The sequence below is a fragment of the Scyliorhinus torazame genome, chromosome 14 (genome assembly GCF_047496885.1).
Source record: "Scyliorhinus torazame isolate Kashiwa2021f chromosome 14, sScyTor2.1, whole genome shotgun sequence".
In the NCBI taxonomy this organism is placed as follows: Eukaryota; Metazoa; Chordata; class Chondrichthyes; order Carcharhiniformes; family Scyliorhinidae; genus Scyliorhinus; species Scyliorhinus torazame.
Window position 1 is genome coordinate 89,498,373 of NC_092720.1, and position 24,548 is coordinate 89,522,920.

At 52.3% G+C, this 24,548-nt stretch overlaps 1 protein-coding gene across 1 annotated transcript in view; it reads right to left on the reverse strand.

Moving 5' to 3' along the window:
* otol1b (otolin 1b) overlaps window positions 1-19,406 on the reverse strand; it is a 46,134-nt gene extending 26,728 nt beyond the window's left edge. Inside the window, exons 1-3 of the mRNA XM_072474451.1 lie at window positions 19,043-19,406; window positions 14,244-14,333; window positions 13,657-13,728 (exon numbers count right to left, since the gene is read on the reverse strand). Coding sequence (XP_072330552.1) covers window positions 13,657-13,728; window positions 14,244-14,333; window positions 19,043-19,406 — 526 coding nt within the window. The remainder of the gene's footprint in view (window positions 1-13,656; window positions 13,729-14,243; window positions 14,334-19,042) is intronic.
* Window positions 19,407-24,548: the final 5,142 nt, after the last annotated feature.

A 24,548-nucleotide genomic window follows, 5' to 3' on the forward strand; every position in this document is an offset into this window, starting at 1 on the left:
CCATCTAGGCCAGGACGCCCCAGGAAACGGCCGCCAAAGGGATCCAGTGTCAGAGGGCAGGAATCACAGGAGTCCACCTCCAGTTCTGCTGTACCATCTGGGGAACCACGTAGACGTAGTCAAAGGGACCGTAAGGCCAAACAATTAGACATTGAGTAAGTTGGCACGGGTGCAGGGCACAGTTGAGTTTTGGGAGCTAGGGCACGTGCATGAACTCGTTTGGTTATTAAAGTCAATGTTACACCTACAGAAGCTGCCTTTGTGCTCTGTCCAAAGCGTGCGGGGGTGTCAGGTACATTGAGCGCAAGTGTGTGTGTGAGGGGTGGTCTTACCTCAGCCCCAGGTGAGTCTGCCCCCTTCCCCCTGGGCCGCCATCAACATCCCCCGGGCAGAGGACGGGACCGTGCGCTGCAGTGTCACAGCCGCATGCAGGGATGGTCCGGGTGGATGGTGGTACTGTGGCCATGGGTCAGACATAGTCCAACGATGTGGAGCCAGGAGCTCACCGCAGGGCGGGTTGTCATCATCCTCCATGGCCTGCAATAGCCACGCGTCCACCCGCAACTGTGTGAGCCCGGCCCGTTGTGCCGCAGGTGGATCGGCAATGGGGGGGGGGTGGTGTGCATGCGGGTGGGGTGGGTGGGGTTGGGGAGGGGGGGTGAGGGTGCTGGGTGGGTGGATGGGTGAGGGGTGTGGGTGGTCGGCTGTTGCCATGGTGTGCCGTCTGTGGCCATACTACCCGATTCCCACGCCCATCTAGTCAGTGAAGCGGGCGGCTATCAGTCTGTCCCGTGCCCGCTGGGCCAGCCGGTAACGGTGGAGAGCCACCCGCCTGTGTCTACCCCGTCTGCCCTGACCATTACCCCCATCCCCTTCATCTGGGGAGGACTGCGCCTCTTCCTGCTGCTCATCCACTCCGCCCTCCTCTGCCTGCGGCACATCGCCCCTCTGCTGGGCTATGTTGTGCAGGACGCAGCACACCACAATGATGTGGCCGACCCTTTCTGACCGATACTGGAGGGCGCCCCCAGAGAGGTCCAGGCACCTGAAACGCACCTTCAGCACGCCAAAGCACCTCTGTATCACTCCCCTTGTTGCTACATGGGCATCATTGTAGCGGTTCTCCGCCACATTGCGTGGCCTCCGTATAGGCGTCATCAGCCACGATCGCAATGGGTAGCCCCTGTCGTCCAGCAACCAACCCCTCAGCCGGGGATGGCGTCCCTCGTACATGCCGGGGATGGATGACCGCGACAACACGTATGAGTCGTGTACACTGCCTGGGTAATGGGCGCAGACGTGCAGGATCATCATGCGGTGGTCGCAGACCACCTGTATGTTCATCGAATAGGTCCCCTTCCTATTGGTGAACACGGCCCTGTTATCTGCAGGTGGCCGCACAGCGACGTGCATCCCATCAATCGCGCGCTGGACCATGGGGAACCTGGCCACGGCAGAGAAGCCCACGGCCCGGGCATCTTGGCTGGCCATGTCCACAGGGAAGCAGATGTAGCGGTGCGCCATGGCATATAGGGCATCTGTCACTGCCCGGATGCACTGATGCACCGATGTCTGCGATATGCCGGACAGGTCCCCACTCGGTGCCTGGAATGACCCCATTGCATAAAAGTTCAGGGCCACCGGAACCTTGACGGACACGGGGAGAGGGTGTCCCCTGCCAGTGCCACGCGGTGACAGGTGTGCCAGCAGGTGGCAGATGTGTGCCACGGTTTCCCGCCTCATCCGGAGTCTCCTCCTGCATTCCCGGTCCGTGAGGTCCTGGTATGACTGCCGGGGCCGGTACACACGGAGCGCCCTCGGGTGCCTCCGTTGTCATGGGGCCGCGACGTCCTCCTCCCCCTCCTCATCCTGTCGGTCAGGTGTCCCTCCAGCCTGGCGGCTGCCGCCTGTCCCTCTGCGGCAGCCTGCACCGCCTCTCTGGCACGCTCCTCCTCCTCCTCCTCATCCAGGGCAACATAGACATTAGCGGCTGCCGCCACGGCGGCCAACATCGCTGGATGATCGGAAAACATGACGGCCTGGTGGGGGGGAGGGGAACGACGACATCTCATCATTGCCCATATCCCCTCCTCCCCCAGCAAGGTGGCATGGACCGCATGGGTCCAACTGTTGGAGACTGGCACCTGGCCAGGTGGACCAACTCACTTGCCCTCGCATCCCCCTCTCCGGCACGGACCCCAACCTCCTCCCCGGCACGGACCCCCCAACCTCCTCCCCGGCACAGACCCCCAATCCCCCTCCCCGACACGGACCCCCCCATCCCCCTCCCCGGCACGGACCCCCCAACCACCTCCCCGGCACGGACCCCCCATCCCCCTCCCCGGCACGGACCCCCCATCCCCCTCCCCGGCACGGACTCCCCAACCTCCTCCCCGGCACGGACCCCCCCATCCTCCTCCCCGGCATGGACCCCCCATCCCCCTCCCCGGCACGGACCCCCCCATCCCCCTCCCCGGCACGGACCCCCCAACCTCCTCCCCGGCACGGACCCCCCAACCTCCTCCCCGGCACGGACCCCCCATCCCCCTCCCCGGCACGGACCCCCCCAACCTCCTCCCCGGCACGGACCCCCCAACCTCCTCCCCGGCACGGACCCCCCATCCCCCTCCCCGGCATGGACCCCCCAACCTCCTCCCCGGCACGGACCCCCCAACCTCCTCCCCGGCACGGACCCTCCTCCTGGCACTCCCCCGGAGCCCAGCCCACTCTAACCAACCCCCCCGCCGCACACACACACACACATCCCGAGACACACCTCTCCCCACACATTCAGACTGCGGCCACGCCATCGCCTGCCCAGAGCCAACCCCCCAGGCCGTCACTCACCTCCACGCTGGTCGGCGTGAACCGGGAGCACCGGGTCACGCCGATGAAAAGGAGGTTTAATTTACGTCGACGTGAACGGTCATCATGTCGACGGGACTTCGGCCCATCCGGAAGGGAGAATATCGGCAGGCCGAAAATTGGCTGCCTTGCGCAGACCCGTGCCATTCTCCGACGGCAACGGCGCCATTAACGCCCCGCCGACTTTTCTCCCTTTGGAGACTTCGGCAACCGGCGGGCGTGGGATTCACGGCGGCCAACGGCCATTCTCCGACCCTCTGGGGGGTCGGACAATGACGCCCCAGATTTGTCACCTTGCTTATGCCACAGCTATATTTGGAATACTAAATGAGATGAATGCAAATACGCAAAGAAAGAGGACAAACATTCTTCAACTGGTTGGTCCATTCACAGCAATCATGAAAAACATTACATTTTAGAACACTAATATACTAAAGTTAAACTCTAAATCTTTGCTCAATTTTTCAAGTTTCTGTCTGACAATGAAATTTAACAGTGTGCATTTCATGTGATGGCCAATCATCTTAGCCACCTCGGGGGCACAGTTTGCATCCTTCTACCCCAATTTGGATGCGACAAAGTTCGAGTGGGTCCAAAATTCCTTTTAATGTCAGCTTGATGACCTCGATTTGCCTGCCGCTGAAATCAAACAGCTTTTTGAAATGTTCTGCTCTAGGGCGTCATTCTCCGACCCCCCGCCGGGTCGGAGAATGGCCGTTGGCCGCCGTGAATCCCGCCCCCCGCCCCCGCCGAAGTCTCCGAAGGGAGAAAAGTCGGCGGGGCGTTAATGGCGCCGCTGCCGCGGAGAATGTCACGGGTCTGCGCAAGGCAGCCGATTTTCGGCCTGCCGATATTCTCCCTTCCGGATGGGCCGAAGTCCCATCGACGTGATGACCGTTCACGTCGACGTCAATCAAACCTCCTTTTCATCGGCGTGACCCGGTGCTCCAGGCTCACGCCGACCAGCGAGGAGGTGAGTGACGGCCTGGGGGGTTGGCTCTGGGCAGGAAATGGCGTGGCCGCAGACTGATTGCGTGAGGAGAGGTGTGTCTCGGCTTGTGTGTGTGTGCGGCGGGGGTGGGGGGGTGGTTAGAGTAGGCTGGGCTCCGGGGGAGTGCCGGGAGGGGGTCCGTGCCGGGGTGGAGGTTGGGGGTTGTGGAGGGGGTCCGTGCCGGGGTGGAGGTTGGGGGGGGGGGGTCCGTGCTGGGGTGGAGGTTGGGGAGGGGGTCCGTGCCGGGGTGGAGGTTGGGGAGGGGGTCCGTGCCGGGGTGGAGGTTGGGGGGGGGGTCCGTGCTGGGGTGGAGGTTGGGGGTTGGGGAGGGGGTCCGTGCCGGGGTGGAGGTTGGGGGGGGTCCGTGCTGGGGTGGAGGTTGGGGGTTGGGGAGGGGGTCCGTGCCGGGGTGGAGGTTGGGGGGGGGTCCGTGCTGGGGTGGAGGTTGGGGAGGGGGTCCGTGCCGGGGTGGAGGTTGGGGGGGGGTCCGTGCTGGGGTGGAGGTTGGGGGTTGGGGAGGGGGTCCGTGCCGGGGTGGGTGATGGGAGGGCAAATGAGTTGGTCCACCTGGCCAGGTGCCAGCCTCCAACAGTTGGACCCATGCGGTCCATGCCACCTGGCTGGGGGGGAGGAGGGGATATGGGCAATGATGACATGTCGTCGTTCCCCTCCCCCCCACCAGGCCGTCATGTTTTCAGACCATCCAGCGATGTTGGCCGCCGTGGTGGCAGCCGCTCATGTCTATGTTGCCCTGGATGAGGAGGAGGAGGAGGAGGAGGAGGAGCATGCCAGAGAGGCGGCGCAGGCTGCCGCAGAGAGGCAGGCGGCAGCCGCCCAGGCTGGAGGGACACCTGACCGACAGGACGAGGAGGGGGAGGAGGACGTCGTGGCCCCACGGCAACGGAGGCACCCGAGGGCGCCCCGTGTGTACCGGCCCCGGCAGTCATACCAGGACCTCACGGACCGGGAATGCAGGAGGAGACTCCGGATGAGCCGGGAAACCGTGGCACACATCTGCCACCTGCTGGCACACCTGTCACCGCGTGGCACTGGCGGGGGACACCCTCTCCCCGTGTCCGTCAAGGTTACGGTGGCGCTGAACTTTTATGCAACGGGGTCATTCAAGGCACCGAGTGGGGACCTGTCCGGCATATCGCAGACATCGGTGCATCGGTGCATCCGGGCAGTGACAGATGCCCTTTATGCCATGGCGCACCGCTACATCCGCTTCCCCGTGGACCGGGCCAGCCAAGATGCCCGGGCCGTGGGCTTCTCTGCCGTTGCCGGGTTCCTCATGGTCCAGGGCGCGAGCGATGGGATGCACGTCGCCGTGCGGCCACCTGCAGAGAACAGGGCCATGTTCACTAATAGGAAGGGGACCTATTCAATGAACGTACAGGTGGTCTGCGACCACCGCATGATGATCCTGCACGTCTGCGCCCGTCACCCAGGCAGTGTACACGACTCATTCGTGTTGTCGCGGTCATCCATCCCCGGCATGTACGAGGGACGCCATCCCCGGCTGAGGGGCTGGTTGCTGGGCGACAGGGGCTACCCATTGCGATCGTGGCTGATGACGCCTATACGGAGGCCACGCAATGAGGCGGAGAACCGCTACAATGATGCCCATGTAGCGACAAGGGGAGTGATCGAGAGGTGCTTTGGCGTGCTGAAGATGCGTTTCAGGTGCCTGGACCTCTCTGGGGGCGCCCTCCAGTATCGGTCAGATAGGGTCGGCCGCATCATTGTGGTGTGCTGCGTCCTGCACAACATAGCCCAGCAGAGGGGCGATGTGCCGCAGGCAGAGGAGGGCGGAGTGGAGGAGCAGCAGGAAGAGGCCCAGTCCTCCCCAGATGAGGGGATGGGGGCAATGGTCAGGGCAGACGGGGTAGACACAGGCGGGTGGCTGTCCACCGTTACCGGCTGGCCCAGCGGGCACGGGACAGACTGATAGCCGCCCGCTTCACTGACTAGATGGGCGTGGGAATCGGGTAGTATGGCCACAGACCGCACACCATGGCAACAGCCGACCACCCACACCCCCCACCCATCCACCCACCCAGCACCCTCACCCCCCTCCCCAACCCCACCCACCCCACCCGCATGCACACCACCCCCCCCCCCATTGCCGATCCACCGGCGGCACAACGGGCCGGGCTCACACAGTTGCGGGTGGACGCGTGTCTATCGCAGGCCATGGAGGATGATGACAACCCGCCTCCGATGAGCTCCTGGCTCTACATCGTTGGACTATGTCTGACCCATGGCCACAGTACCACCATCCACCCGGACCATCCCTGCATGCGGCTGTGACACTGCAGCGCACGGTCCCATCCTCTGCCAGGGGGATGTTGATGGCGGCGCAGGGGGAAGGGGGCAGACTCACCTGGGGCTGAGGTAAGACCACCCATCACACACACACTTGCGCTCAACGCACATGACACGCCCGCACACTTTGGACAGAGCACAAAGGCAGCTTCGGTAGGTGTAACATTGACTTTAATAACCAAAGGAGTTCATGCACGTGCCCTAGCCCCTAAAACTCATCTGTGCCCTGCACCCGTGCCAACTTACTCAGTGTCTAATTGTTTGGCCTTACGGGCCATTTGACTACGTCTACGTGGTTCCCCAGACGGTACAGCAGAACTGGAGGTGGACTCCTGTGATTCCTGCCCTCTGACACCGGATCCCTTTGGCGGCCGTTTCCTGAGGCGTCCTGGCCTAGATGGGCCAGGCTGCGGCCCGGGCGACTGGGATGGCGAGCTGCCAGCCTGTCCTGCCCGTTGCCCACCCGATGCACCTGGGACGGAAGGGGGGGAGTCCGAGGTGTCGCGGTGTACCGGGACCTCCCCTACAGAGGGAGCCGGGACGGACCACACCACCTCCTCCTCCCTCGGGGTGCCCGATGGCCCCCAGGCCTCTACATGGGTGGGGGATGCGAACGGACTGGCCATCCGACGCGCCCCCGACATCTGGCGCTGCCAGTCCTGGAGGCCCGTGCTGGTATCGACAGGGGTCTGCAGGTTTGCAGCCATGGAGCCCAGGGGGTTGTCGAACCCTGTCTGCGACAGTGCGACGCCAGCTCGTACATGGCCACTGGCGCCGATGCCCTCAGCGATGGCCTGCTGAGACTGGGCCATGGCCTGCAGAGACTGGGCCATGGCCTGCAGAGACTGCGCTATGGCCTGCTGAGACTGGGCCATGGCCTGCTGAGACTGGGCCATGGCCTGCTGAGACTGGGCTATGGCGTTGAGCGCCTCTGCCATCTGGCGCTGGCACTGGCTCATGGCCTCCTGTGAGAGGGCAGCCATTTCCTGGGCCACAGACGCCACCTGCACGGAAGGCCCCAGGCCTCGCAAACCGTTCCCCATGTCTGACACCGTCGCACCCATTGCCTACACCGCGGACGCCACCCGTGCGGTGTCAGCCTGGGTGGCACGCATGACCGGGACCACTCCCAGCTCCTGGACGCGGGTGGACTCCTCCACCTGCGACCGCAGCCGCCGCAAGCCACCCGTCACCCTATTCGCTCGTCTCCGTGTCGGTGGTTGCATCGGATCTATGTGTGGGTGTGGTAACTGCAGGAACCCGGGATCCATCTGGGCGGCAGATGTTCGCTTGGCCTGGGCTGCCCTCCGACCGCCCGGTCCCTCTGCTGCTCCTACCTCCACCTGCTGTACCGGGACGGCTGTGTTGTGCGCACCAGTGAGTGTACCAGACGCCTCATCACTAAAGTGCCCAACAGTGGTGAGTGTTTCTGCGATGGTGGAGGGTGTTGGTGACAGCAGTGGCGTTGTGTCGTGCTCTTCATCCCACTCTGAGTCCATGGCACTTTGGGGTGGGGGTTCGTCTCCACCCATCCACTCTGAGTCACTGTCCGGTATTTCGTCTTCCCGAGTAGGGGTGTCCTGGGTAGTGCTGTCCCGGGTAGTGCTGTCCCGGGTAGGGGTGTCCTGGGTAGTGGTGTCCCGGGTAGGGGTGTCCTGGATAGTGGTGTCCTGGGTAGTGGTGTCCTGGCTCGGATGTGACGGGGGCCTGTGGCTGCCCCCCTCATCGCTGGGTGGTCGCTCCCACACGTGACGGGGGCGTCGTCTCCCTGTTGCTCCAGGTCTCCCGTGGTGTGCGAGGGGCATCCTGCGGGCGTCGCATGCTGGAGGGTGCGGGTCTCTCCGTCTCCCGTGGTCTCCGAGGGGCATCCTGCGGGCGTCGCATGCTGGAGGGTGCGGGTCTCTCCGTCTCCCGTGGTCTCCGAGGGGCATCCTGCGGGCGTCGCATGCTGGAGGGTGCGGGTCTCTCCGTCTCCTGTGGTCTCCGAGGGGCATCCTGCGGGCGGTCTGCATCTGCGGGGATGGGTGCCTGGACGTTTGGTCCTGCGATACACAATGAAGCATGCATGGTTAGACATCAGGCAGTGATCAGGTGATACGGGGGAGGGGGATATAGGGGAGGGGGGATATGGGGACGGGCTGTTGGTGGCTCACTTGCTCGTGGGGCCCCGACCTCTGCATCAGCAACCTCCCGGTCCTCAGGTCCGCCAGCCAGTTCCAGGGCCCTTTCCTCGTGTACGGTCAGTGGCCTCTCATCAGCGGGCCCTCCTCCAGTCCTCACATGCTCCCTATTGTTGTGTGCGCGCTTCTCCTGTGGGGGAGGGGGGGGTGGCAGGGGTAAAAGGCAACAGTGTTAGGCAGGTATATGAATGCACGCCATCGGTTGCGCGTGCATTGCAGAGGTTAAGGTTAGGGCTGGATTCACTTGGGGATATGGGGGATATGGGGGAGGGGGGATATGGGGGAGGGGGGATATGGGGAGGGGGGGATATAGGGGAGGGGGGATATGGGGGATATGGGGGAGGGGGGATATGGGGGATATGGGGGAGGGGGGATATGGGCGATATGGGGGAGGGGGGATATGGGGGAGGGGGGATATGGGGAGGGGGGATATGGGGGATATGGGGGAGGGGGGGGATATGGGGGATATGGGGAGGGGGGATATGGGGGAGGGGGGATATGGGGGAGGGGGATATGGGGGAGGGGGGATATGGGGGAGGGGGGGAATATGGGGGATATGGGGAGGTGGGATATGGGGAGGGGGGATATGGGGGAGGGGGATATGGGGGATATGGGGGAGGGGGGATATGGGGGAGGGGGGGATATGGGGGAGGGGGGATATGGGGGATGGGGGATATGGGGAGGGGGGGATATGGGGGGGATATGGGGAGGCTCACCCTGCCTGCTCTGACGAGGTCGTTCACCTTCTTGTGGCACTGGGTGCCTGTCCGTGGTGTTAGGGCCACAGCGGTGACGGCCTCTGCCACCTCCCTCCACAGACGCCGGCTTTGGCGTGGGGCAACTCTGCGGCCGTGCCCGGGATACAGGGCGTCCCTCCTCTGCTCCACCGCGTCCAGGAGCGCCTCCACATCGCGTGACTCGAACCTCGGGGCTGAGCGACGGCCAGCCATCAAGTCGGGTGTTGCGGTCGGGTGTTCCGGTCGGGTGGGGGGGAGCTGCGCGGCCTTATGAGCCGTCACGCCGTGCAGCGCGTATGACGCTGCACGGCGTGAACCACTGCGCAAGCGCGGATCCCGTTACGTCGCTGCTAGCCCATTTCGGGCCGCAGACTATCGGCCCATTTTTATGACGTGACGCAAGTGGGATTTGCGCTGTTTTTTGCGCCGATCGGCGGAGTTTCCGCCGATAACGGAGAATTTCGCCCCTATTTTCACATAAAACAAATTTCTAGATTTTGCTGACAAAATTCTGATTTGCTTTGAAAATTAGCTATTCTGACATTCCATTACACATGTTGAAAGTGTTGGTTCCTTTACCTGGCATGTACTTGTGCAAAGCTAGATTTCGAGCACTTGCCTGCATCAAATGGCAATATGGATCAACCATCAACCCTGGATGTCGCATTGGTATATCAACCACATTGCCAGATTTTGAGAGACTGGTGCAATATGCATGTCGATAACATAAGTGAGTACATAAATTAACATTTTCACAAGAAAGTTTAAAAATACAGATTTTCACGTGTTTGATGTATTGTATTTTTATCTTTAATGTGTGAACATTACTAATTAAATACTGAATGTTACTATGCTGCTGTATTATTCTTGTTGGCATCTGGGGCCATGGCAATTTTCAAGCATTAAAATGGGGGTCACAATCACATTGGTAGTTTGGGAAGTGCTGCTTTAAAGGTCTTGGTGGAAGAGCAGGTTTGGGACACGGAACTATTCTGACTTTGGATTATTGAAGTTGGATTGAAAATTGAGCCACTTGTCTCCATGTGATGTGGTGTGTTTGTCTGATATCAGAAATAAATCACAGTGCCCAAATTCTCTGGTCGTTGCAATTCAATTTTCCTGCTGGCGGCGTAGCCCCGCCAGTGAATTTCACGGCGGTGTGGGATGGTGGGGGGGGGGGGGGGTCTCAATGGGAAATTCCATTGACAAGCGGCGGAAAGATAGAATCCTGCTGCCAGCGAAGAGCCCGCGGCTGAGAAACACGCAGCTGGCGGACCGGAGAATCCCTGTGTCCCTTGCCACGCAAGAAAGCCGACAATACCCTTCTGCGTATGTGCACTTGTCCCCACATGCGCAGAAAACCTAAACCTCTTGCCAACAATGCAAAATAGGGACACAATTTTACACAACCACTCAGAATTTAAGGTTGAATAAAACATGATCTATATCATTCATATCCTCATTGATTTTTTTTAAATTGGTGCAAATGTTTGTGCTCCTAACTTGGGTATGTTGAATCATCCAGGAACAGAGGGCACGATTCTCCACTCCCACGCCGGTTGGGAGAATCGCCTGGGCCGCCAAAATTTCCGGGGACGCCGGTCCGACGCCCTCCCGCGATTCTCCCAAGCGGCGGGAAGGGCCCGGTCGAGTTTCGCGGGCCGCAGGCCGGAGAATCGCCGGAGACACCCAAAATACCGATAAGGGTATTAGCCAATTTCCCAGCCTGCTGGGAAATAGCTGCTCTGTAGGATTCTAAAGGGAGTCTGAAGTCTCCAGCCTGTGTAAACACGCGATTGTTTGAACTGGGTGCATGCCATAGTAAAGAATACAGCTGTAGGAAATTTCCGAGCAAAAATTGGTATTTTATTTTGTTCTGAATTAAATCACCCTATTTGGTTCCAAAATACCAAAAAAAAACAACAAACTAAATGGAGAAGATGAATAAAACACTGAGATTCGAGGAGTAAGACACTGAGCGGGATTCTCCCCTACCTGGCGGGGCGGGGGTCCCAGCGGGATGGAGTGGCGTGAACCACTCGGGCGTCGGTACGCCCCAAAGGTGCGGATTTCTCCGCACATTTCGGGGCCAAGCCCTCACCTTTAGAAGCTAGGCCCGTGCCGGAGTGGTTGCCGTCCCGCAGGCTGGCGTGGAAGGCCTTTGGCGCCATGCCAGCTGGTGCCGAAGGGACTCTGCCGGCCGGCGGAAGTCCGCGCATGCGTGGGAGCGTCAGCGGCTGCTGACATCATCCCCGCGCATGTGCAGAGGGGGTCACCTACACATCGGCCATCACAGAGACCTACATGGCCGACGCATAGTAAAAGAGTGCCCCCACGGCACAGGCCCGCCTGAGGATTGGTGGGCCCCGATCGCGGGCCAGGCCACTGTGGGGGCACCCGCCAGGGCCAGATCGCCCAGCACCCCCCCCCCCAGGACCCCGGAGCCCGCTCGTGCCGCCAGGTCCCGCCAGTAAGGGACCTGGTTCAATTCACGCCGGTGGGACCGGCATAGCAGCAGCAGGACTTCGGCCCATCGCGGGCCGGAGAATCGCCGGGGGGGGGGGGGGGTCCGCCGACCAGCGCGGCACGATTCCCGCAGCTGCCGAATCTCCTGTGCCGGAGATTTCGGCGGCCAGCAGGGGCGGGATTCACGCCGCCCCCAGGCGATTCTCCGACCCGGCGGGGGGTTGGAGAATCCCGCCCCGATCACTATCATTCACAACCACCCCAAGGAGTGAAGAAGTACAACTGTGCATACACCGTATTGCAGCTGAGAAAAACTCAACATGATCCTAATTCTCACCTCCGTCAGGTGCCCATGTGGAAGCAGCAATTATTCAATGGCAGTGGCTAGTTACCCAAATCCCTGTTAAGGTGTGCCAGATCAGCAGGGTATTCAATGTAGTATTCAGGACAATACAATGCCAATACATATCACTGAAAGCAAAATGTCCACTTCTGCAGCCAAGCAACCATTGCCAACAATGCATGTGAAGTTAAACACGGTATCCAGCTAAAGCAAGTGGCTTGCACAAATGCCAAGCAAAGTAATAATCCAGAAGACTGGGAGAAGTACAAAAAACAATAAAGACATACAAAGGAAACAGTGACTTGTCATTTTAAGTACCACACATGAATTAATTTGTAGTAGGAGTTCCAAGCAGGACAACTGAAATAGAATATAAAAGGCAGCAGAAACAGCTGGGGTGCATCTTGTTAAATAAAAGCAGGGCAGAGAATAATCTGTTCCTTGAATCAGCTGGGCAGTGGCAGAATCAGCTGTTGTGAATTGTGTATCAGAGGAAAGTGTTCAGAGAAAGAGAACAGATACAGAAAGCAAGAAAAGTGAATGCGGAAACTGCAGGGGGAACAGCAGAAGTGAGTTCAGGAGAGTGAGCAATGAAAGGTAGCAATTATATTCAGAAAGCAAAATCAATGCAGTGAGTGAGTGCACAGAGCTTAATAACTAAGAAAGTGCAAGATTGATTATAAGTAGATATTAGCTGGGAGAAAATGTTATATAGGAATCAGAGAGGTAATCAAGAAGGCTGAGTGCGGGGAAGTTTCAGGAGGCGAGCTCCAAAATGGGACAGAGCAGGCTACCATTCGGGTGTGCTTGGAAATCTAAGAGAGTGCGGCAGATATATAAAAGTAGCCAAGGTTGAGAAACAGCCAAACAAGGACACAGCTGAGATGATTTTTGCCATGGTACAGAACTTCTGTGAGTTACCCAGAGGCCACCAAAAGCGTGACCTCTGGGGGGCTGAAAATTCAAGTTTATCGCATCGTTCTTCACCAGCAGGTATTGAATTACAGTAACAGATTCAGGGAAATACCAGAACATTGAACCAGATATAAATAGATGCCAAATTAACAATTTATTTTTATTATTCATTGAACGTTGGCGTTGCAGGCAGCATTTATTGCCCGTTCATAATTGCCCTTGAGGGGGCTGTCTGGAGTCACGTGTAGGCCAGACCAGGTAAAGAAGGCAGATTGCCTTCCCTAAAGGACATTAATGAATCTGATGGGTATTTACAACAATTGACAATGGTTTCACGGTCATCATTAGACTTTTATTTCCAGATTTTATTGAATACAAATTTCACCATCTGCAGTGGTGGGATTTGAACCTTGGTCTCCAGAACATTACTCTGGATCTCTGGTTAACTAGTCCAGTAACAATACCACTACTCCACAGCCTCCCCAATATTAATTTGTAAACTTGTTAATCTTATTTCTGTATTATTGACGGCTTTAAATTATAAGATTCTCAATTGTGAATTGAATATTTTGTTTGCATCAGGAGCTAATGATGGTACATTTTGTACAAAAATACTGTTTTGTTAATGGCAAAATATAAATAGATGAAGCAAATGTCCTAAATAGCCTTTTTAACAGATTTAATATGTTGCCATCTATTGCAATCAAAATACCACAAATGCAGCTACTGGCATTATTTGGAATTTTACATGTTAATACTGCCTATTATTAGACTATACGAGCAGATCATTAAAGACCTGGTTATGTGTAGGTAACATGTACCTCACCATACCTTTTTCCCCTGGCTTCCCAATAAATCCTGGAAGTCCATCAAATCCATCGAGACCACGGTCCCCTTTTGGTCCTGAACAGCAAAAATGATTCATTTTAAAATGTACATTAAGTATCAATTTTTGAAAAATGTTATTTGTCTTTGTAAATTGGATAACGTAACCTAAGGTCAACAGTAATATGTTATAGTAACTTTAACAAAATCCCAGCCTCAGTATAGGGGAATAGCCATTCCAGCTGGAGATAAGAAGAAATGACTTCATTCAAAGGGTTGTGAATCTTTGGAATTTCTCACCTCAGAGGGATGTGGATGAGAGTAAGTAAATCAAGACTGAGATCAATAAGGGAAGCAGGGATACGGAGATCGGGCAAGAAAATGGAGTTGCAGTCAAGGATCAGCCAGGATCTTATGAAATGGAGTAGCGGGCTCAACAGGAACCAATAGCCTACTCCTGCTCCGATTACTTCTACTCTTTTGCTGTTTACTTTCTATGCGTATTAAACATGCATTAATATTGGTTCCCTCTTTAAACAATACTGTGTTTAAATTGGTCACATCATGTTCCGAGAGAATAATATCCAGTTTACCTTTTTCTCCGATAGCACCTTTTATACCAGCTGTTCCTGGAGATCCGGGGAGACCTGCTACACCCGCGTCTCCTTTTTCACCTGGAGACCCTACAAAAGATGAAAAATAGCAAACGTTTAATTGATGTCATTAAATTCACATTGAAAGTATTTTTTAGCTCATCTGCAAACAGACTAGGGAGAGAATTTTATCAAACCAACAAAATAGTGGCAGATATGATCATTCAATTACAGTGTTGGATAAGACACCAATGAGATACCAATACTGCTCCCTACACATTAGAAATAATCTCGCATTAAATTTATCTGACTGCTTTTTCATGACTTTCTTGAAAGTTTGAACGGCCTGCTCAGCCAGACCGTTCGACGCTGGGTGATAGGGGACTATTCTTGTGTGTCGTATGCCATCTGCTCTCACTAAACGCTGGAAATCATCGCCAATGAACAATTGCCACAGGAAGCCCATGAATGTGCAAAGCCTCGACCGTGGTCACCGAGTTAGTGGTCCCCATCTCATGGGCCGACAACCACTTTGAGTGGGCATCAAAAATACCTTGCCCCAAAATGGGCCCGCATAATCCACGTGAACACTGGCCCATGGGCAACCTGGACATTCCCAAGGGTGAAGTGTGGCAGAAGGCGGCAAAGATTGCTGCATTTCTCAAGGGTGGCACTGTTGTGTGAGCTCATCAATGGCCTTGTCTATTCCTGGCCCCTCGACGAAGCTGCACACCAACATATTCATCTTTGTCTGCCCTGGGTGGGTGCTGTGTAACTCTTGAAGGAGGGATCCCCGAGCCTGAGGCGAGACGACCACCCATGATCCCCAGAGAATCATACCATCTTCAGATGTCAACGTGCCTTGATGAGGGAAGTAGTGCCTCAGCTGTTTGGACTTCTCGTATCGCTAGCCAGACTGTTTCGTTTACTTTTGAAAGAATAGGGGGCGGGATTCACCGAGTGGCTGTCCATTTTTGGCCAGTCCCGCCAACATGAATCACTCACCTCACATACTGGCGGGACCTGGCAGGTAAGTCGGTGGGGGCGGTCCTCAGGGGGGGAGGAGGGGGGCGCGGTGGGTCTGACCCCGGGAGGGGGCCCACATGGCCTAGCCCGCGATCGGGGCCCACCAATCTGCGGGTGGGCTTGTTCCATGGGGGCACTTCTTCCTTTCGTGCCGGCGCCTATAGGGCTCCGCCATGGCCACGCGGAGAAGAGAAAACCCCGCCCACGCGCCAAAATACGTCGGCCTGTCTGTATATGTGCGAGATCACGCCGGCCCTTCAGCGCATACACGGACCCGCACTGGCCCTTCGGTGCCGGCTGGAGCAGAGCCAACCCCTCCGGCATCCACCAATAGCCTAGACAGGTGAGAATTCCTCACTTTGGGTGGCCGTTGACTCCAGAGTCGTTGGCGCCGGTTTGCCCGCTGGCGTGGCGACTTAGTCCCCAGAAGAGAAAATCCCGGCCAGGGTCTCTGAGTCCAGCTACGGATATATCCCTTGGACACCAGCAGGTTCTCTAAGAGGTTTAGGGCTACGATGATTCCTGGGGTACCGATGGCAGCGGAATGCTCTTAGGAAGGGGCAGGCAACTTAGCACATCCACATTAGCAATTTGTGTCCCAGATCGGTGCTGAAAAACATAGTTGGAAGCTGCCAACTGCAGGGCCCAATGCTGCACCCTCGCCAAGGTTTAGGGTGATATGGGCTTATCTTCCCTTAACAAGCCCAGCAATGGTTTGTGGTCAGTCACTATGTCGAACTGATGATCGCACACATACTGATGGAATTTCTTCACACCGAATATAACCGCTAAGCCCTCCTTTTCAATCTGGGAGTCGTTTCATTCTACTTCAGAAAGGGTCCTTAAGGCAAAGGCGATAGGGCATTCTATACCATCTCCTTTTTGTGGGATAAAGCAGGCCCTATACTGTGAGGGGCTGATCATACTGAGGAAGGACTTAAGCTCACTGACATTTTTGGGTGCAGGGACAACTCGTATAGCCTTGACCTTTTCTTACAAAGGACGCATCGCTGTTGCAGCGATGCAAAGTTGTAGGTACATCACTTCAGATGCCTGGAAGGTACAATTTTCGCACTTTGGGCAGATCCCAGCATCACAAAACCTCTTTAATACTTCCTCTGGGTTGGCCACATGTTCTTCTGGTGTAGTGTTGGTGACTAGCACATCATCAAGTTAAACCATCACCTTGGGAATCCCCTGGAGGAGATTTCCATCGTGCACTGGAAGATAGCGCAGACTGACGAGATGCCTGAGCAGCAGTCCGGTATACTGAAAGATGTCTTTCTGGGTCTTCATTGTAGCAAACACCTGTGACTCTTCATTAAACTCCAGTTGTAGATTGGCATGACTGAGGTCCAATTTTGAATAGGTGAGTCCATTTCCAATCTCATTAGTACTGCAATGCATATGGTACTGGCCTGGCTCTAAAGAACGTGGGTGTTGAGTCTGGATTGACTTATTTCTTGACTTTTACGCCTTTAATTTGTCGCAACTTGGTCCAATTCTTCACGGAAGACGTCTTCTTACTTCCTCAAGACATTCTTGTAGGACGCTGTCAGATATTTTGAAGATTTCCAGCCAGTTGAGCCTTATATTCTGCAACATTTGTCTTCCTAACTCTGAACTGGTTACGTGGTTAGTGGAGCTCGCTCCCATAAAAGGGTCACGCAACAATTTTATAATATATATTTTTTTTAAATTTAGAGTGCACAATTCCTTTTTTTCCAATTAAGGGGCAATTTAGCATGGCCAATTCACATCTTTGGGTTGTGGGAGTGAGACCCATGCAAACACCGGGAGAATGTGCAAAATCCATACGGACAGTGACCCGAGGCCGGGATTGAACCTGGGTCCTCAGCGCCGTGAGGCAGCAATGCTAACCACTGTGCCACCCCATTAACAATTTCACAATATAAATTATTTTCTTAAAATTTAAGAACAATTTCCTCAGAGGAACCCGATCATAAAATTAGAAATATACCTGAACTGCTCCTTGCTTTGATCATTCTGGAATGCACTTCTATGTCGTAATGTGAAAAATCAAAAGTGCCATTTGTAATTTAGAATTACCCTGAACTGACTGCAAACTGGTGCTTCAGATATCTCTAGCAGTGAGTTGACAGTTGCATTGCCTATGCCGCTCTGTTCATATCAAGCCTCTGCTTCCAGTGACCGTACATTTTTTTTGTAATTGAGAACATTGCAAACACTGAAAGTGATCACAAAGATGGGCAGTCTCAAGGTGGGAAAAATCTCACTGCAGTAGATGATGCTGTTCTGAAACTGAGGAGAGTAAACAATCACACTCAACTGGTGCTTTATCTGAAATGGAAAAGCTTGACACTAGGTAGCAAAAATGGAAAAAAAACAGATGGGCTTCATCACACTGAGCCTAAAAGATCAATCGATTTTAGAAATGGATTCTCAGTTGCACTGTTAACTTCCTAAATAACTTCCTGATTTAATGCTCTCATCTTTTAATTTGAATTGAAAGAAATTGCCGTAACTGGGAAAGTTGCATTTGATCAGGTATCAATGTAATGTTATTGCTCCATGACAAACCGAATAGTTAATATTAATTAAATATTTAGTTTTTTTTAAATGGGGCTAGTAGTACAGCCTAGGTACAATCATGCTGGGACCACCTCTTTAGATATCCGGCACACCCATTGCTTTGTGCCGACCTCATTAGCTCAAACATATATTTGACATAGTTGACACATGAAGCATTGGTGAGTTGAACAGGGGCAATGATTTTGCTACCTTGTATCAGCAATTCAGAGAAAGACCAACTGGTTCCCCTGAAAGAGAAATAGTTTAAAAGTTTGAAAATGTTCGGTCAGATACAGAGGCAGCAAGGGTCTAACTGTAGAAGCAGCGAGTGAGCTGAATTCATACAAAGCATTCATAAAGTTGCACATATTGACCTGTTAACTGGAGAACAGCAAAGAATAATAAATGTAGCTACAGAGGAGCTACAAAGCAGCTCCTGGCACCAAATCAATCCCAAGAAACTATGGTCCAGAAATAGTGGAGCAGATTTCCCTTGCATTACAAAATTCATGTGTGAGATGTGGTTGGCCCACTGTTCAGACACTGTTGATTATATTAATTAAATATTACAATATGCAGCTGCTTGCTGGCTGTCAGGAATACTGTGCAACAATGGCTTATGCAAGCCTTAGTACCCCATAATTATGAACATTAGTGAACATAGCAATGCAGTGCTATTAACACCAAGGTTTTGATTATTGCTCCATGTGTTTTCAGACTGTTCCCTCATATATTTTCATGAGCTAATGACAATGACCATGATCGCGGTGATACTGCACCTGTCATATTCAGGTAAACATCATGGTGCAAACATACATACATACTGATGGACAGATCAACGGACCAATCAATACACACACAACACCACAGCCAATCACAGGCAAGAGCATACACACTATAAAACGGGGAACACAACACTTCCCGTTCATTCCAGCAGGAGACAGCTCAGGGCACAGAGCTCACAGCAAGCTACTCAGACATCCACCATGTGCTGAGTGCCACTCCAAGATAGTGTTAGGGATAGGTCCACAGATTCAAGGGTAATGAACAAACCACAGTAACCAGTTTACCATTGTAAATATTGTTAGTAATAAAACTGAGTTGTACCATCCGCAACCGTGTTGGTTCGTCTGTGTAGCAGAGTACCAACACGACAGCACCAAGCTCCGAAAATGAATCAGAGTGTTCATTGTACAATTCATCTATTGTGTCAAATTTACCTGCTTCTCCAGGTTCTCCCTGTTCACCCTTTTGTCCTGGTACGGGGGGGCAGCAGTCGCAGCAGTTAAAAAGGAACTCAGCAGAATCAATAGTAAAATTTCCATTATCTTCAAAAGGAGGCACAGTTGGGAAGGTGTCAAATAAACGGAGAGATGTTGACTTCAGTGTGGAACTTTCCGATGATAGACCTGAATTATCAGTAGCAAGTTCTTCTGCAGGTACAGTCGAAGTTGGAAATAGAGCTCCTGTAAATACTTCTTCTTTCTTAAATTCAGCCTTTGGCGGCAGTGTACTTTTTGCCACTACTTGTGCTATGAAGAGGAACAACAGAAGGAGCTTTGTGTGCCATGGAAGGCTAAACATCCTTGCAGCTGCAAAAGATGAGTCAATATTTTAACAGTACATGGAAACAATAGATAAAAGAAATTACAATCCTATGCCAGGTATCGTAATAAAATCCACTTTCATTGCATTGTTAGAAGAATTTCTTATGGTAAAAAATAGTTTATTTGTGCATAAAATATGCATCTATGATGCTCAAAAGTTCAATATTGTGACATGATCTATGGGGTTCTGCAACACATCCATCAAGCATGCCACGTTCAGAGTTCCAACATAAATATTGCGGTCCTCCGTACAGACATGTAGTAACCAGCATGGACATGATGGACCAAATGACCTCCTTCTGTGTTGTAACCATTCTACTTGCTGCATCTATATAGCCATCTTCCAAAACCATGCAGGTCTATTCATGATCAGAAAATACAAAGAAAGCAGTGTTTAAATATGACCATAATTGAACAATGAACAAAAGTGTAGCTGTGCCATCACAACAACAAAAAAATGATCATATTTTTGTGATGGTGGGGTCACAGGTGGGGGCATGCATTATACATTATGCTCCCAGAAGGCATCATTAGATGCCAATGCCTCCGGAAAGTGAAGCAATTTTTAAATGGAAGGCAGGAGGGGTGATTCAGGAACCCACACATCTCCAATTAAGTGATTGTTGAACTCGTTGATAGGCTCATTAAAAAACTTCAGAGTAGCAGTTTTAAATTTTCAATTGGGAGGCAGGGGAGAAGGCGGCATCTGGAACACGTCAGGGTGCAGCTGCTGTGGGCACGTTGAAGAGCTTTGGGGGCGAATGGAGACACAGGTCAACGTTCTTATGAATCGGAGAACAATGCTCAGCTGCTCACTCAGTGGCACAGAGGAGCAGGGCGGTTTGCATTTGTGAACAGTGAGTGATCGGATTCCTGAGAGGGAGATGAGACTGCTGGCATGACTTGAACAGCAGAGGTTGGCAGGGGAAGCTTCTGGTGAATAAGCCAGTGCCAGTTGACAGACTTAAAATGGGAGTCAGCTACTCAGACATTGGACAGATGAATGAGGAAAAGTTTCAACAGATGCATCTTATTGGTCAGGAGGAAACCAGAGAAGCACAGCAAGGGGCTGCAAACGAGAGAAGGCACTACCCTCGCCATCAGGTATACCAGCCAAGCGGCAGCTACTTGCAAGCGGCAGAATGCCAGTGCCATAGGAGACTGTATCTATCCAGGCAATTGTGCTGGATATTTGTTCTCTGGTCTAAAATGACCTTATCCATCATGGCTTCCATGGCAGGTCCCTACATGCGACAATCATGTTCACCAGGGCTCTGAATATGTATGTATCCAGGATGTACCAGGAATCGGCTGTGGATTTGGGTGCTTTCTCACAGTCAGCAACTCATCATGCCATCAGGCAAGTGATTGATGCCCTATTGGAGTGGGCATGAGACTACAGTAGTTTTGAAACAGATGGGTCAGTGCAGGCACAGGTGACATTGGGCTTTGCCACTATCAGTGGACTCCTCTAGCCTATGGGGTCATCACCCTAACTGTCCATCACCTCGGAGGCCGGTTTAGCTCATTTGGCTGGACAGCTGATTCTTGATGCAAAGGGAGGTCAACAGCCTGGATTCAGTTCCCATACCTGTAGAGGTTATTCATGAAGGCCCACCTCTTCAACCCTACCCCTTGCCTGAGGTGTGATTATCCTCAGGTTAAATCACCACCAGTCAGCTCTCCCCTTCAAAGGGGAAAGCAGCATGTAGTCATCTGGGATTATGGCGACTTTACTGTTTCCTAATATGTAATATTTGCAAAATGGAACAAGAGCAAATGTAAAAGAGAGAGAGAAAAGGTATTTTCAATTGCTTCACCATAGAGGAATTACATGTTGCAGTTAGCGTATTGTGGGGAAATAATGATGTTTGATAAGCAACAATGAGTTGGAAGATGTGGCACCTCTCTCTGGTCGTGTTCGTTGAAAGAAAAATGATGGTCAGAACATCAGAAGGTATTGCATGTGACATGTGACCTTTAATGTCCACCTGAACCACTGTAACAGAGAGAGAGAGAGACATGGGGCTTGATTTTTAGTGCCTGTCAGAGGACAGCGGGTTCTAAAACTAACTCCAATGATTAGAATGCTGGCTCGCCAGCTCCATCCTATCCCTGGGCCATTTATGTCGTGAGGGGATAGAGAGGCAAGTGGAAGCAGGGCTACCCATCCATAGGCGACAGGTAGCCAACATACTTTGTTATGATTTGTCAGTCAGCCTCCTGGCCACCCCATGTGGCAGGGGCCAGTTTAGGAGCCTGGAGTCAGCCTCCCAGTGGCAAACAAGGGAGCCAGTGCTCTATACAGGCCTCAGGGTGCATGAGCAGTTGCAGGACACCCTGCCATCAACATTGATGGCCTAGTTGTGATCCAATTTTTAATTTAAGTTTATAAAGATGGAGAAAAGGAACCTCTGTTTTGGAGCACACTCTCCCTAACTTGCAGCTTGCCATTGCTTTCTGACTGACAAGCCTCTGATTGCCTTCCAATTTCAAGAGCAGGTCCACCATCCTCAAATCGATGGTGGGCATTGTTAATTAGCTATCCCGCTGAAAATAGGGACCTGTTACTCTTCCCTCCCGATGGTGGATCCAGGACCTAAAAGCAGTCCCGGCCTCATTTCCTATCCCCGGAGGGGAAAACCTTCCTATGATCTTAAGTTAATGCTTTCCTTGAAGGATCCCACTTCTGACAACAAAGGACACTCCTTATACTGCAATAGAAACTCCTCAATGTCTTCAAGTCCTGCAATGTGTCTCCAGCTCACAACCTACTCACACAGTTGCAAGAGTGTTGCCTATAGAACAACCTTAGTAGAGCAGATTTCTATTGTTGTCTGTTTGGCCATCAATTATTTTTTTCAGGGCCTGAGAGAGCAAGTAATCATCGTTACATTCCTAACCGTGACTTCAACTGTTATCTTGAATTATGGGATTGCTGTTATTTCTCACAAAGGTTACTAATGAAGAATTACTACCTTTCAGCGGTGATTGGTAAGATGCTGTCACAACTAGTATTTTTACCTTACTGCAAAAGCAATGAGTCCTTAGGACAAATCAACAACTTCAAACTCATATTTCAGTACGCAGAGGGAGAATTCAGAATGCCCAATTCACCTAACAAGCACATCTTTCTGGACTTGTGGGTGGAAACCAGAGCACCCGGAGGAATCCCACACAGACACAGGGAGAACGTGCAGACTCCACAAAGACAGTGAACTAAGCCGGGAATTGAACCCGGGTCCCTGCCGCTGTAAAGCAACAGGGCTAACCACTGTGCTACCGTGCCACCCAATGTAATGATTTAAACCTGGTCAGCATTATTTGCTGCTGATTGTTTCATTCATATTACAATCTAGATTATGAACAACAAACTAGTTTTATGTGGCAACATTGGTAGGGGCGAGTGTACAAGAGCAAGGAGGTTATGCTGAACTTATACAAGACAAGCGTTCAGCCTCAGCTGGAGTATTATGTGAAAATATTGGAGAGAGTGCAGAAGAGGTTTATAAGAATGGTTCCAGGGATGAGAAACTTCAGTGTTGAGAATAGATTGGAGAGTTTGAAACTGATCTCCTTGAAGAGAAAAGGTAAAGAGGAGATTAGATAGAGATGTTCAAAATCATGAAGGGGCAGGACAGAGTAGATAGGGAGATACTGTTCCGGCTCATAAAAGAATCAAGAACGAGAGGGCACCGATTTAAAGTGATTTTCAAAAGAAGCAAACATGATATGAGGAAAACTTTTTCACACAAGGAGTGGTTCGGGTCTGGAATGCAAGGCCTGAAAGTGTGGTGGGCGGCAGGTTCAATCGAGGCATTCAGGAAGGCACTAGATGATTACTTGAAAATAAATAATGTGCATGAGGTCTGGGGAATTGGCAGGGGAATGGCACTCAGTCCTGATGCTCATTTGGAGAGCCAGTGCAGAAACATAGGACCCAATGGCCTCCTTCTGAGCGATTCCAGGATTCTGTGAACAGTGCAGAAAGATAAACAGTACAATGAACCATTTCAAAAAGCAAGTCATGATAATTAACGTCCATTGGTCTTCCTTTTCACAAGTGATAAGGAGGAAACTAAATCTTTGCTATTTTTCAACGATTGTTGGGTGATGATCATGATTCTTGCAAAAGAGCTCTTTTAGACGTACTTCAAAGCAATAGTCCAACCTGGGTATCACTGACCCGTTCACCGTTCCGCTTGTATAAATTGCATTAACAGGGCAGAAACACAGTGACTGTTGTTTCGAGCACTTACCGGTGCTGTATATCCATGCTCATGCAATATTTTAATGACAAAGGTTTTTTTTTGCATCCATCAAGGTAACCAAAACCCAACAGTTACCAAATAACAACTGAAGTCTTTGTTACAAGATGTAACCTAAGGATGTTGGTTCTGTAAAGCCACTGAAACAGAACGTTTGATGCCTCTTTAACACAGTAATAGAGTTGAATGATTCTTATCACTTCCGAATATATTTCAATGTTGTTAAAATATTAAAAGCCTCAGGTTTTAATTGCAATCCTAAAGTGGTATTCACAAGATAACGAGGGGAAACATTCATACTTGGGTAAAAGTCCCAAATTAGTGAACATTTTTTGGAATACTTTCCAAATGCCCACATGTCTACCCCACCACGGAGGTAAAAAAAGATCAAAAGTAAACCTTAGATAGCATTATGCAAGGTTTTAAAAAGCCTTTCAACGGGCAGCACGGTGGCGCAGTGGGTTAGCCCTGTTGCCTCACGGCGCCGAGGTCCCAGGTTCGATCCTGGCTCTGGGTCACTGTCTGTGTGGAGTTTGCACATTCTCCCCGTGTTTGCGTGGGTTTCACCCCCACAACCCAAAGGTGTGCAGGGTAGGTGGATTGGCCACACTAAATTGCCCCTTAATTGGAAAAAATTAATTGGGTACTCTAAATATTAAAAAGAAAGAAAAAAAAAAGCCTTTCAACGGAGATCTCGAAAGGTGCTGACTGTCTCCAATATTAAAACTAATTTCAGAAATAGCTTATGAAAATACCATACCTCAACATTTTATATCTGCGCCAAATACATGTACTTAAATTTAAAATTTAGGATTATGTTTAACAAAAGCTTTTCCCAATAATAATGTTAG